The sequence below is a fragment of the Pecten maximus genome, chromosome 15 (assembly GCF_902652985.1).
Source record: "Pecten maximus chromosome 15, xPecMax1.1, whole genome shotgun sequence".
Taxonomy (NCBI): domain Eukaryota; kingdom Metazoa; phylum Mollusca; class Bivalvia; order Pectinida; family Pectinidae; genus Pecten; species Pecten maximus.
Window position 1 is genome coordinate 32,145,958 of NC_047029.1, and position 16,097 is coordinate 32,162,054.

At 35.7% G+C, this 16,097-nt stretch overlaps 1 protein-coding gene across 3 annotated transcripts in view; it reads left to right on the forward strand.

Moving 5' to 3' along the window:
- The window catches only part of LOC117343860 (PDF receptor-like), a 76,338-nt gene extending 66,904 nt beyond the window's left edge, over positions 1-9,434 (forward strand). Inside the window, exons 11-13 of one of the 3 annotated variants that reach the window (XM_033906404.1) lie at positions 4,091-4,271; positions 5,274-5,375; positions 7,684-9,434. In XM_033906404.1, coding sequence (XP_033762295.1) covers positions 4,091-4,271; positions 5,274-5,375; positions 7,684-7,773 — 373 coding nt within the window. In that variant the 3' untranslated portion in view covers positions 7,774-9,434. Of the gene's footprint in view, positions 1-4,090; positions 4,272-5,273; positions 5,376-6,421; positions 6,560-7,683 lie in introns of all 3 variants that reach the window. The other 2 variants (XM_033906403.1, XM_033906405.1) reach the window with 2 other exon arrangements.
- Positions 9,435-16,097: the final 6,663 nt, after the last annotated feature.

Here is a 16,097-nt window from a genome sequence, read left to right on the forward strand (position 1 = left end):
TACCAAGCTCCTACGTGTGCAATCGGGGGACGGAGCACGAACGTTCACTGACAGGGAACAGTGGGTTATGGGACAGTTTCAGTTCCTGAAGGAAAGGATCCGTCATCGGCGACATCCGTTGCATAGTGTGAGTACATTTTTTGTAAAAATATATTTTTGGACATGAATTGATTATATTGAAATTATTGTCTGAATGTTGTGAAAAGTGAAATACTTAGGATGTTTACATTTTATCTCATCCCAGGTGCAGTCCTCAGCTGCGGCAAAGGATGCTATCGAGTCTGGGAACCTCGAAGACGCTGAGCGACTTGCAACTGAACGAAGGAGGTCCCTCAAGGACATTGACCAGGACTCGACTAGCAGCAACAGTAGCAGGAGCAGTAAGCGTCAGCGAGGGTCTCAGGAGGAGGCTGACGACCAGTACCTTGAAGTCTTACGCAAGGAACTTGTTGAGTCCCAGACGCGACTTACTGCCCTGCAACAGAGGGAGCCGGACGACGAGCGGACTGCCTACATGAAATATGTGAGAATATAAATTGGTATTTTTATTGATTCGGAAATATTTAGAAATATAACTGTTAACGGAATTCATTCAATTCTAGTATCAAACATGCTGTGGCTTTGGAGACATTCATTTTTATCATATTATTGTAAAAATTGTATTTCCATTTTCTTGTTTTCAAGGTTAGCAAAGTAGTCTGCAAGAGTACTGAGGATGCCTTTGACGACTTTCAGACGGTCTTTATGGACTGGCAGGCCAGATGGAAGGTCAAGAGACAGCATCAGCAGAGGAGCCAGCCTCACACCGCGCAGCATCATTGGTACCCAGGGTCGTCAGAGTCCGCCCAGTGGCAGCCTCAACCCCACCAGTGGAGACAGCCTACACCACAGATGCAAGCCACTTCAGTATGGGGAAGTCAATCGATGGACTTCATGCCTAACTCAAACTCTTCTGCTGCAGCTGGTGGTCCCTCTCAGTCTGGATCTACCTCGTTAGTTCCACACACGCTGCAACACTTGGCTAGACCTGCGTCCACGACCACAACACTAACGGATATGACTGCACCGATATCAACCAATTGTTCGTCACCACTCGTCGCAGCTCTTGACAGTATGTACATGATCCGCACGCCATCTTCAACCCGATCCTCACAGGTAAGACTAAAATATTTGTTGAACGTAAACTTCATAAAATATCTTTTTGTAATTGTCACAACAGTATATTTTATTAATATCTTTTGTACATGAATTTCGAAAGCTTTTATATTTTTAGAAAATTCTGGCAGTAATCCTTCAACTTTATAATAATTCTATAAAGTATATTTAAGATTCAGTTATGAGTTTGATTTCTTTCTCTTTTTAAGGAAGACCTGACTATCTCTGGGCTATCGAATATTGAGCGTGGTGACAGAGACACGTCTAACATCAGGATTGACCCATAAGGCTTCCGCTAACGGCGCCCAATGATCAGACTCAGAGAAAGAGTCAGATGAATGTAGCAGCAAGTAAAGACAGTCAAATGATACAGACATTTATTAATGTGTGATTATAAGCAAGAACATATTACATTCTGGACTTTGTTGAAATATCTGTAAATAACAGTTAAATAATTTGCATTAAAATTACAATTATTTGCTTGTATCTTTGATGTTGTTTGTGTATGGGGTGGAGTGTAGATAAAGAAAAAACTACTTTCTTATTTTGGCAGGCTTTGTATTTTTTATTTCAATAATACTACTTTTCACAATTAGCAATATAATGGGAAATATGTCCTTTAAATCATGTTGTCCTGCCATGACACTTCTCCTGCATCAGAGTTTACCCAGTGTTTGATGAGATTGCGCAGCCGCTTGCCCTCCTTGTTGCCTGTGTTTGGCCCCTGGACAGTGACACAGTCTTCCATATGGCGGTCCTGTCTCCATGCTCCGGGGATGAGCTGGTGGTTGGCATCCTCTCGGTCAACAAGCTAGTTTTGCATTGTCGGGTATCTTGTCCTCATGAGGTTGTGAAGCACGATACAAGTAGTAGTGATCAGACGCACAGTCGTAGGGTTATGCTGCATAGTGGTCAGCATAACCTGAAATCTGTTTGCAAGGATCCCAAACGCATTTTCTGACACCCTGCGAGCCCTCGACAGCCGGTAGTTGAAGATACGTTCTTCTCTGGTGAGACTTCTTTGGGAAAACGGTTTCTGCATGAAGTTGCGTAAACCGAACGCATCATCACCTTAAAAAGACGGAAATTGAACATAATGATCACATAACTGTTCTGTATACAATTAACAATCAAGGGAAACTTGTACAATTTTATTCCAATACGACACAAATGCTTATAACAATACACACCTATATAGAACCAATCGACGGACTGAGTGTCATTTGGGAGAGGATCTGGCGGGGGATGGTTGATTTCTCCAGACTCTGTTGCCTCTTTCAAATCGGAATCGTTCCAGATCTGGGCATCTGATGCTGCCCCACGACCTCCAATGTCGGCCCAGATGATCTTGTAATCCGCATCTAACAGAGCTAGCAACACTATGGAAAAAAACTTCTTGTAATTGAAGTACGTTGAACCAGACTTTGGTGGACACCGAACTGCAACATGTTTACCATCCAATGCACCAAGCGTGTGAGGGAAGTTCCATTTTGTGCGAAAGCCATCTGCGATGACCCTCCACTCTTCAGGTGATGTTGGCACTGCCATCACTTCGTTCATGTACTCATCCACGATCGCCCCACAAACCTTTAAGTACAAGAATGCAAGGCATGGTAAGTACATTATATTAGAACATGGAAAAGCAAGATCAAAATCAGCACAATTGTTTTCATAATTACCTCTCTCACAATTTTTGAGATTGTGTTATGCGGAACCCTCCATCCGTAGCGCATGTCCATATACTTGGCCCCTGATGCCAAATGTCGAAGTGTTATAGCTAACTTCATTCCAGGCTCAATAGGGGCCCTGAACCATGTATGCTTCTTGGTGATTCTTGGTCCGACTCTGCGAAGGATCTCACTGAACATATCCGGTGGCATCCGCATGAAATTGCAGAAGGAATTGTGATCTTCAGCTCGCAGCTCGACCATCAACTGGTCGTAAAGACCAAAACTCCTCCGCCTCTCGATGCCAAGCCATGGGCGAAACCAGAATCTGCGCCTTCGCTTCTTCTGCTGTCTGAGCCTTGCCCTTTGTCTTTGAACAGCATATGTATAAAGATTTATTCTGGCAACTTGCACATCAAGCTGTGCCTGCATAAGTGCCACCTCATCTGAATAGTCATCCATTCCGATTGAAAGCGGATGAGTAAATGAAGAGTATGCAGGCCCAAAACTTTGTCAGCTAGAACCCGCCAATCTTAATCGTTGTCAAGTCGTTTCTCAAACGTTTTACGTTCGTTTCGACCGTTATTTAGACTTTATTAGACGTTAATAGACGTTCCTCAATCCGTATCCATCCGTTTCTACCGTTACTTAAACGGTCTTCGGGCGGTCGAGTGTTCGTTGAGTGGACGTTTCTTTGACGTTATTCGGCTGTTTTCTTGTCGGTTTAACCGTTCCATGGACGTTTAATGCGTTCCTTGGCTGTAGGTAGACGAACTGTCCGTCTGCCTAACGGCCGTGTACAGTCTAAACACCGGTAATGTTCCGTCTGAATAACGGTGAAAACGGCCAACAAACGTGTGAGTAACGTTTGAGAACCGTCCATCGCGATCGTTAGCTGGACGTTGGAAACTTTGAACATGTCCAAAGTCTAAAACGGCCAGCTCCGTCTGTCAACGTCTATGAACGTCTATATACGTCTGTAAACCAGCTGAAAACCAGCTGAGAAACGCATAACAACGTCCGATAAACGTCCGCGTCCGTTTCTCAGACGGAATCGCTAGACGTTACAGTGGGACAGTACCTTACAGCTGTCGTCATATGACTGGCTGTTAAAACCCATACAAACAAATTTATACAAGCAAACGCCGTGCTAGATCTTAGTATTTTCGTACTTAAAGGCACAATTTTGAAATACGAACTATTACTTTTGATATGCTAATTATCTGATACTTTATTATTATCTTTACCTGTATACAATTGTTTTGCAGAAAGGCGGTGAAAGCGGCGCTAGTACTCCTACCGTTGCTAGGTATCACAAACTTCGTCGTTATGACGGACCCTCCTGCTGATGACGTCATCAAGTTTGGGATCTGGTCGTACACAACATATTTCCTCGTGTCATTCCAAGGATTTCTTATATCATTACTCTACTGCTTCCTCAACGGGGAGGTAACTGCGTTATATAACATCCCCCCCCCCCCCCCCTAACATCCCCCCCCCCCCCCCCCCTTGCGTTTACAACCATAAGAATACAATTTGCGTTTACATAGTTCCTTTCAATAGGGTTTAATGTGATGCCAGATCGCCTTTTGAACATAAGTTTTTGTCTGTAAAGCATATCAGTAGAATAACGCATTGATACCTGACAAACAATCTGTGATATATCTTTCGACAAAGATAGAATTGTAATGAGGTTACGATGTACGGCCGGCTTATGGTAATGTCAGTATATACGACATAATCCTATGTAAGTGTTGGTCCTTCTACTGCCATCAATGATTCTTGGAACGAGAACAAGAAGAATTATAAAATTACTCGTCTTTCATACATTTGAGTTTTCTTGATATCTAATTTTTATAACTTTTATATAATCTAGAAATATAATTTGTTGCATATTGTTAACTTTTCGAAAAGCAAGGATCAAAATAATGTTTAACGCATTCGTTTGCTCTCCTATTTACACTATATTAAAACAAATACATATGTCGAAGCAAAATATGCTTTCTTCGCAGCTTCTTGTCAAGGAAATATGTTTCCTTTGTTATCATAATGGATATAATATAATAAATAGATTAAAAAAAACTCCATTTATTGGGTTGTCCAAGTGCAATGTAGAATACCAGGAAATGTAACAACACAGGGTTTGATAGAAATAATTCACTGATAAATAAACAAAAACATTGATCATTTTTGGAAAGAAATAACATTTATCATTCATCAGAGTAAAATTTTACAAAACGACTAAAAATGGTCGGGTGCTTATGTTGAAAATAACAAACATATATTGCTTTTATTGCTTTTACTCATGTATATAACGAACTTGAAATTGAACTTTGAAAGATTTAAACCTCAGATGCTCTTTTTATCGGTTTCCAAATTTGTAAGTTCGCCAAATTACACAACACACATTTGAAGATAAAAACCTGTAACGGAAGTGATTGTTTTGATCAGGTACAAGACACTTTAAGGAAACATTTATGCATGAAGTCTTCTGTGCGGTGGGACACCTCTCTCACATCTATCAGGGTACACCCACCGCCCCGGCTGGACAAGGTAGAAGAAAAGTAGTTCTGCGCATGCTTGTAGCTATCTTGTCGCGAACCAAACTGCTCAGCGAATTGCCATTTTTCAATGTTGTGAACCTAATTCCGTTTTCAGTTGTTTCTAGTGACTTTTCTATACTAATATATGTTAGCTAGTGATAGTTTCCGAAAATGAGTCATTTCTGTTCATTAAACAGTATCAGGTAGTGTATAAACAATAAATCCAGCTGATAATTAACTTAAAATAGGTTATAATACAGTTTATTAACATTCAAAAAATATCTTTCACATATGAGTAACTCCAAAAGAAATTCACTGTGTCATTGTCTGGTAAAATATCAAAAAATAAGCAAACGACATCTGAAATGAAAAATGATGCAATTTTTCAAAAAGATAAATAACTGAAAGTTCTTAATACGCAGATATATATGATAGTGTAACATAATATGCAGATAGTTTATCTGATATTCAATCAACGATGTCTGGATATAAACACTTAAATCAATGTTTTTAAGTTTGTGAAACTTCATTTCACATAGGAGGCTATTTGACTAGGTGTGTTTTCTTACTTCTATGCCCAGGTCATGGAATTTAGGAAAATATTTATTTTGATATTTTTTAAATAAAACATGTATGTTTCTAAAATTTCCTTTAGAGATCCATTTATACACTGATATTGTCTTTAAATGATATTAGCTGTTTTGTTGATGCAGTGAAGAATTAAATGTCAGATATAATAATTATACTGTGATAAATCAAACGTCGGTGACATTCAACGCTTTTTGGCCCTCTAATTTAATGTAGCAAAAAATATCATAAATAATGATTTAAAGAATTTATGGCAAAATTTATTTAGCCCAAATAACAAGTATAATTCTCAAAGATATGATTAGCCATTTTATTTTCCTTTGATGCAGGAAGCCGTCCTTCTGTTGTTATGTCAGTCCACAATGTTTAGTAGCTTCAAGTGTCATGCAAAACTACTTTTCTCTTCCCCTGTCTTTCCGTAGATATTTATTTCGCCCGATAGCTATATGTTGCATGTTCATTACGTAGGTACAGCTAACTCTACGAAAACGCTGGGAGAGGTACCGGCATAGTCGAGTGGTACAATCAGCCAGCTTTAGACGACTCAGCCGATCCTTCTCTGTCTTCACATCAATAACTGAGGTCCCAAACACATCAGTTAACCAGGTATTACCCCGTCAAAATCATTTGTACACCACCTTTTTATTTCGGTTACAGGTATTAGGCTAACATTTGCAATGAATTATCTACACGTGTAAATATTACTCTTCCTTTACAGAGAGGGACGATGAAATGTTAATGGTTCGTGCATGATTATAAGAAGGAAATACATTACGATCTGATAATCTTCTCTTACTTTTAAATAGCCCTTTCCTCCCTTATGTCTTAACTGGCACGCACTTTTGACCATTCGTTGGACAGCTGTCCCTTTGAAGGAGGCTGTGAAATCTCATCCAAGGCCGAGACCAGTAAAGCCATGAACAATATATCCAGCATTACAATAGGATGCTAAAGTAGTCTATTTCGGTGTCAGAATAAACTTATTAGAGTGTGATACTGTTAATCTGCCTTATTCGTGAATCTCGAATAGACATTAGCTTGATCCAAATTAATTTATTCTTTGAATAGCCTAGATGTGTTAATAAGATGAAAAAGGGTCTAACAAATATTGAATAAACTATTTAGCAGTTTGTTATCATTTGAAAACTACTTACTTTTGACTGACTTGTTTGTTTATATTCCAGGATAGAACAACGCATGAATAATACTTAATTCTAGAAAATATTTTTTTTATCACTTGAATGCATCTTGGATTTGCCTTTTTAGTCTAGGTATGATTTGTGGGTTTGCCTTTCCTGTTTTATTGGTACAGTGATAGTTTGCTTGAATAACATTTGTTGTTTTTCATTGGTTCATTTTAGAATTTGTAATATATCAAATAGTTTTTTCGAATAAATTAGAAATAAAGTCAATGTATTCTATTTTTAGTCAATAAGGTTGTGCTGAATGACTTGTTGATATTTGCGTGTATACTTGCATACAAAGTATATTTAGACCAACGTAGCCAGTATGTACATCTTTCGTTCGATATCGCTAGTAAGTACATGTATTAGTATTAGTTGTTCACTTGTTAAGGACTTTTTCCATTATATACATAATGTACCTCGAAGAAATAATTTAGTTTGTTTATACAAAGTTAGTTATTTTGCGACACAAACAAATGTTTTTATGATATCTGGCATTATTATATCCATTATAATCTTTTTCATTGAATATAATTTCTATTTCAGAATCGCCGCTCATCAGCCCTTCCTATATCAAATGGCAATGTTGTTCCGCTTCTGCGCGGTATGATTGTACGCCGCGAGTCCCGGATGTGACGATACTTTTCATGGAACGACATCGTACATATTCGTACCGTACGTTCCAGATGTTAGTACCACATCCTACAAGTCACGTGGTTTTATTCGGAGCCACATAATTATTTGGATTTAGTCCCTGAACATGGATCATCGTTAAACGAACCAAGACACATCAATAAATAGCATGATGAAATTATAGATAAATCATTAATCTATACGGCGTTTGGAAAGTTGAACAGGATCAACCGAATGCTTTGTGCTATGAGATCATGTTACTGAATCCGGTTGTATTACACACTAACGTATTTATATTGTAGTGTGTCAAATGACGATTATTTGATTATGTAGGCATAAAAGGTGATGTATTTAAGTAAGTGAATATGACAAGTCTAGAAATTCCCTTATCTGATTCATATGTCTGCATTGGAATCATTCTTGCAATACTTGTAGTTTATGTGTGTTATATAATTGTAGACAAAACTGTCATTCAAAATTTGAATACAAATGTGTTTGTCTATACCATATACCATTATCTTTATGATAATTAACAGTATATTTTCATGTAACAAATATTATAGAATTATAACGTTTTCTTTTATATTTCGGTGTTATGATCACTTTAAAACAGTTTTTTAAACCGACATTTACGATTATTAAGAACTAAAGCAATCTTCAGATTTGCCCACATTGTTACAAATATGCTATATTGTTGATGTTGTCACTATTAAATGTTAAACGTCAAGCATGTATTACTACAATGGCATTTTTGACGTAGTTTCTGGAATTGCTGAACGCTATATAATATATTATATTATATTCATGTTGCTAGACAAATAATAGAGATTAAATAGACAGTTTTCCTTCGTTTCGCTAATTATTCTATAATTCCTGCATGTTGTTGAAAATTATCTGTCGAGCTTGATATGTACATACGAACAAATTAGGATACAAAGTCAGTGTGTTATTGTGAACCATTCTCCTTATTTATGTGTAAATTTTGATTTTCAAAAATAAAACATATTCTTCTTTATGCAACATCTATCCACTAGAATGGGCTTGTTAAGAATTCCAGTCTGATAAAACATCGGACTCCTTCGTTACAGCGCTTCCAGCTGCTTTTTTCAAAGTATGTGACAGTATGGGCCACTCTGAAATATGTGAGAAATAAGGTTCAGATCCATTAAATCGACAGGCTTTGATTACCGTTAATATCCATTGTGAAGCAACCTTTTATTGCGTAAAATTAATTACGCTAACGTTATACGTTATTGATTGCAAATCTGATTATTGATATGTATTCATGTAATGCATTGCAAGTAAATGACATATCAATCATTTATCAAATGACGCTTTTTCCAAGACAGTACGACGGCAAGAGAGCCGACAAAGGAGGCATTAAAGTGCATTCTAGCTTACATGATGATGGTATAAATTGCCATCGGCATTTCATTAACAATAAATGAAATATTTGTTTAGTTGTTGAAACATCAATGGTTAAGATACATTGGGTTTTTAAACTGCAGCAATTTTTTCATAATTTTTTTGCGAATCCAGCAAGGTTTTCAGACGTCCGTTGTGACATTAGAACGCTTTTGCTTTATTTTTCATGGCATTATATATGTATGAAATACGTAATTTCATGTGTTCAATTCAAATAAAGTCTTCATATAACTCTGTGATACCTATTATTGTTGTTTTTCATAACAAGGGAAATTTACCACAGTCATCTATATCAAATCAGTGCGAAAGCAGCATCCCTCATGAAAACTATACAAACGAAAGCAATGTTAAAGATATCATTAATGAGAAACGAGTGTTACCATTCTAATCAATATTTTCTCGGTAACAAATTGAATAAAAAAAATACTCATGCATAATATTTCAAAAGTCTGATCCTATCTGGGTCATATAATATATAGATATTTATCTGAACATTAGGACAAACCTATATGTACAGAAATGAAGATCTAAATGTAATATGATCATTTCATTAGTATTTTGTTAGAAACACCATTTGACAAACACTTAATGAATATCACTTTATTTAATTCTACAAATCTTAACACGGGAATTACATTTCGTCTTACATCACCAGTAAAGAAAATTACAGGTAGATATTCAGGACATAGCACTATGACAAATTACCTTTTCATGTTATCATATACTTGTACATGTATATATGTCGCCACCTCGGCCAATATGCTGCCATCATTTACCGATGTAAGTGATGTGATGTAACTGTTGCTATTTATTAAACCTTGGTTTTTAGATATACCTGTCTACGTTAGTTTTCACTGTAGATATAATAAATATATATATAACAATTAAGCTGTCTTCTTTGGAACTTTATTGTCCTATAATTCTCACAGGATTACAGAGAAAGTTAATAACCCTCTTTGGTTATTTTGCTAGTTAAAAAAGAATGCTGCGACGTTTAATGAACATTTAGGACTATCAAATTGTGTAAGCAATATGTACCTGCTTAAATATTTCCTGATCACCTGTCTGTCTTGAATTCTTACGTATAACACTTATTTATATATTTCTGTTTAACTAAACATATGATAAACACAAAGGCAAATACACTGAACACACCAATTCCATGTATCACGAGTTGTTCAGCTTTTTATTATAATCCTCGATCGAGAGCTTAAGTATATTGGCAGTAATTATAAAGGTTTTAATTGTTTATGTTTAAATTATCCATCTCATTAATTAATAAAATTGGATAATTTACAGTACTGAATGCATTACCTTTGGTGTAATTAGCAACGCCATTAATAATCTGCTATACCATATTTATTCTAGTAGCAGCAATCAACGCGTTGGCTACCATAGCTAGAGTAATCTCCCTTCGACTAATGTTGAAAGGAAAATCATTGCAAGCATACTTGTTATAACTGGAGAGTTGATAGCTAAGATATTTAAACGCCAGCTTAGTTCATAAGCTCCTGGTCAAAGAGTTGTTAAGTATTCTTGTGCGATATGAAGTCTGATGTTTGATTCTTGTTGATATGCGTAGTGGTTCGTCATCACTGCCACAGTTCCCATTATATTACACTGACCTGGATCTTTTATTATATGGTGTCGCTTTTAATCTCCTCACGACGAGTCAGCGAGGTGATGTAGATATAGGTTCGTACGGATGTTAGTAGGGTGTCCTTAATCTATTGACTTGTTTAATTATCAAATTGTCATGAAACTTCAAACATACACTCGCAACTATCATCTCTTGTACGAGTTTACAATTCAACCACCTGAGGTTAAAATGAGGTCTCTGTAACTCGAAATCGATTATCGAGTCATCGATCTACCACCTTCATTAATAAGCCAAATATCTTGAAACTATACAATTAATCAAAACTATCATCCTTTATACAATTTCGCGTTTCAACCCCCTTGTCATAAAACTTCATATGTATATCTAGAACAATCATTAATTATTGATTAAGTTGGTAGTGAGAACGTCGAATATCACAGACTAGCAGCTAGCATTGACCTCAATTTTGACCCCGGAAGATTTACCCGAAAGATGATTGTTGCGAGTACATGTAAGTGTATGGCGTTACAGAACTATGATGCCATTGATTAAGTTGGTAAAGCAAGGACATCGGGAATCGATCTATAGTAATAGTGGCCTCAATTTTGACCCAGGTTTGTGAAAGTTTCAGGCGCAGATCCAGGAATTCGAAAAGGGTCCAGTAATTTAGTGGTAATGCGAGCGCCTGGAGGCCAAAATTTCGGTAAATGAAATGATTATAGCAAATTTTGCAATCTTTTTGGGGATAAGATTTTCGATAAGCGGGGGTGGGGGTGTTTGGGCATAGGCGTTTTTTATTAAGGTTATAAAAAAATTCCTCGTCCGAAAAAGGGGGATATTAAGTAGTGTTTTCCTGAGAATATTTGTGGTTTGACATTTCTTATCATCTTTTGTTGCGTATTGGTCGAGCCTGCTGGGCTATTTATGGAACTGAGAGAAATATGTTCGTTACCTTTGTTTTAAAACTAAAACGTACATATATATATCAAATATATGCCTCATTTGTATCTCTTTTGATACATTAAATATTCATATAGGAATCACAATCAACAGCAAAAACTCATTCAGAAACCAATAACGACAAAAATAAATATTTAGAAGAGATTTTATTAGAGAAGACAAACTTAAGAAAACATAGGAAATTGATATTATTTATAGGTGAAAACAACATCACACCAGAAAATTACAAAAGAACAAAAGATATTTGCACATGCATGCTGAATTTCAAATTTATACATTTAAATGTTTCGTTGAATATCATTTTTCTGCAATATTTCTATTAGTTCATCTTTTAATTTTATCTCTAAATTTATGTTTAAGAGCTAAGAGTATCATAACACAAGCGACATTATTATGGAATGTCCTTGTGTTGTTACCGCAACCTGCATTAAAGAGGGTCACTCGAACTGTTGGACAGAACAAATGAAACCGAAACACCGTCCTAGGTGAAGACCAAATCATATTTGGATGCTTGATGTCCATGGAAGTGGAATCTTTAAAAAAAAAAAAAGAAGAAAACATAATGTTGATATGCGTGTCTTTTTTTATAAAAAACATTTGTCTTTATTATAATATGATATGATGAAATATATATATACATTTGTACTTATAATTCTACACAATGTAATATACATGTAGGATTAATGGAACAATCCAGAAACCAGTACACGGGCAAACTTTCCGATAAAATCAAAAGGACAAAAGTCAGAAATCATGATACACCTCTTTTGCGATTTTGAGGAAAAATCAAAGCACACATTTTAAAACCGATGATAAAGGTAGACATAGTTTTGAGAAAATGTTTGCTTCGTTAAAACGTCGTGACGTCATTCATTTGGTTGCTCAGTTTCGTATCAATTTTAGAACTCAAGATACAACTTGGTATTGCTTTATCGACAATATTTTTAACCTACTAAAACATTCCTGTAAGAGCATCCATCATCATAAACCTTTGCATGGGATTACCTCCCATTTGACCCATGCGCATCATCATGTTCAATCTCATCATATCCCTTATCATATCGTTGCCGCCGCCCATCATCATCAAGGGAAGCAAACTTCCCGTGAGAGCGAGAGGTCGTGTGGATACAGCACTAGTGATAACTAAAACAGAAAAAAAACATGAAATGAACAATTGTTACACAAATTTTGCAATTTTTGTTTTGGGGGGGTGGGGGGTGGGGGCATAGGCGTTTTTTTTATTAAGGCTATAAACAAAATTCTTCGTCCGAAAAAGGATCCGCTAGTGAAGTTTTACTCGTACAAAGGATGATGGTGGCCTAAACTTTGACCCCAGGTTGATGAAATCCACTAACAAATTTGATCTCTGCAGTGAATTTGCGTTTCAATATCCTGGGATCTATAAAGAGGTCACTCTTACTATAAAGTATCGTCCTCGCTCTGCAAACATCACTAATGATAAGATATGTAAAGTATCTATATAGATATTAAGTAGTGTTTTCCTGAGAATATTTGTGGTTTGACCTTTCTTGTCATCTTTTGTTGCGTCTTGGTCGAGTCTGCTGGGCTATTTATGGAACTGAGAAAAATATGTTCGTTTCTTTTGTTGTAAAACTAAAACGTACATATATATATCAAATATATGCCCAATTTGTATCTCTTTTGATACATTAAATATTCATATAGGAATCACAATCAACAGCAAAAACTCATTCAGAAACAAATAACGACAAAAATAAATATTTAGAAGAGGTTTTATTAGAGAAGACAAACTTAAGAAAACATATGAAAATGATATTATTTATAGGTGAAAACAACATCACACCAGAAAATTACAAAAGAACAAAAGATATTTGCACATGCATGCTGAATTTCAAATTTATACATTTAAATGTTTCGTTGAATATCATTTTTCTGCAATATTTCTATTAGTTCATCTTTTAATTTTATCTCTAAATTGATGTTTAAGAGCAAAGAGTATCATGACACAAGCGACATTCTTATGGAATGTCCTTGTGTTGTTACCGCAACCTGCATTAAAGAGGGTCACTCGAACTGTTGGACAGAACAAATGAAACCGAAACACCGTCCTAGGTGAAGACCAAATCATATTTGGATGCTTGATGTCCATGGAAGTGGAATCTTTAAAAAAAAAAAAGAAGAAAACATAATGTTGATATGCGTGTCTTTTTTTTATAAAAAACATTTGTCTTTATTATAATATGATATGATGAAATATATATATACATTTGTACTTATAATTCTACACAATGTAATATACATGTAGGATTAATGGAACAATCCAGAAACCAGTACACGGGCAAACTTTCCGATAAAATCAAAAGGACAAAAGTCAGAAATCATGATACACCTCTTTTGCGATTTTGAGGAAAAATCAAAGCACACATTTTAAAACCGATGATAAAGGTAGACATAGTTTTGAGAAAATGTTTGCTTCGTTAAAACGTCGTGACGTCATTCATTTGGTTGCTCAGTTTCGTATCAATTTTAGAACTCAAGATACAACTTGGTATTGCTTTATCGACAATATTTTTAACTTACTAAAACATTCCTGTAAGAGCATCCATCATCATAAACCTTTGCATGGGATTACCTCCCATTTGACCCATGCCCATCATCATGTTCAATCTCATCATATCCCTTATCATATCGTTGCCGCCCATCATCATCATCAAGGGAAGCAAACTTCCCGTGAGAGCGCGAGGTCGTGTGGATACAGCACTAGTGATAACTAAAAGAGAAAATAATATGAAATGAACAACTGTTACACAAATTTTGCAATCTTTTTGGGGATAATATTTTCGATAAGCGGTGTTTGGACATAGGCGTTTTTTTATAAAGGCTATAAACAAAATTCTTCGTCCGAAAAAGGATCCGCTAGTGAACTTTTACTCGTACAAAGGATGATGGTTGCCTAAACTTTGACCCCAGGTTGGTGAAATCCACTAACAAATTTGATCTCTGCAGTGAATTTGCGTTTCAATATCCTTGGATCTATAAAGAGGTCACTCTTACTATAAAGTATCGGCCTCGCTCTGCAAACATCACTAATGATAAGATATGTAAAGTATCTATATAGATATTAAGTAGTGTTTTCCTGAGAATATTTGTGGTTTGACCTTTCTTGTCATCTTTTGTTGCGTCTTGGTCGAGTCTGCTGGGCTATTTATGGAACTGAGAAAAATATGTTCGTTTCTTTTGTTGTAAAACTAAAACGTACATATATATATCAAATATATGCCCAATTTGTATCTCTTTTGATACATTAAATATTCATATAGGAATCACAATCAACAGCAAAAACTCATTCAGAAACAAATAACGACAAAAATAAATATTTAGAAGAGATTTTATTAGAGAAGACAAACTTATGAAAACATAGGAAATTGATATTATTTATAGGTGAAAACAACATCACACCAGAAAATTACAAAAGAACAAAAGATATTTGCACATGCATGCTGAATTTCAAATTTATACATTTAAATGTTTCGTTGAATATCATTTTTCTGCAATATTTCTATTAGTTCATCTTTTAATTTTATCTCTAAATTTATGTTTAAGAGCAAAGAGTATCATGACACAAGCGACATTCTTATGGAATGTCGCTTGTGTTGTTACCGCAACCTGCATTAAAGAGGGTCACTCGAACTGTTGGACAAAACAAATGAAACCGAAACACCGTCCTAGGTGAAGACCAAATCATATTTGGATGCTTGATGTCCATGGAAGTGGAATCTTTAAAAAAAGAAAGAAGAAAACATAATGTTGATATGCGTGTTTTTTTTTTGATAAAAACCATTTGTCTTTATTATAATATGATATGATGAAATATATATATACATTTGTACTTATAATTCTACACAATGTAATATACATGTAGGATTAATGGAACAATCCAGAAACCAGTACACGGGCAAACTTTCCGATAAAATCAAAAGGACAAAAGTCAGAAATCATGATACACCTCTTTTGCGATTTTGAGGAAAAATCAAAGCACACATTTTAAAACCGATGATAAAAGTAGACATAGTTTTGAGAAAATGTTTGCTTCGTTAAAACGTCGTGACGTCATTCATTTGGTTGCTCAGTTTCGTATCAATTTTAGAACTCAAGATACAACTTGGTATTGCTTTATCGACAATATTTTTAACTTACTAAAACATTCCTGTAAGAGCATCCATCATCATAAACCTTTGCATGGGATTACCTCCCATTTGACCCATGCCCATCATCATGTTCAATCTCATCATATCCCTTATCATATCGTTGCCGCCCATCATCATCATCAAGGGAAGCAAACTTCCCGTGAGAGCGCGAG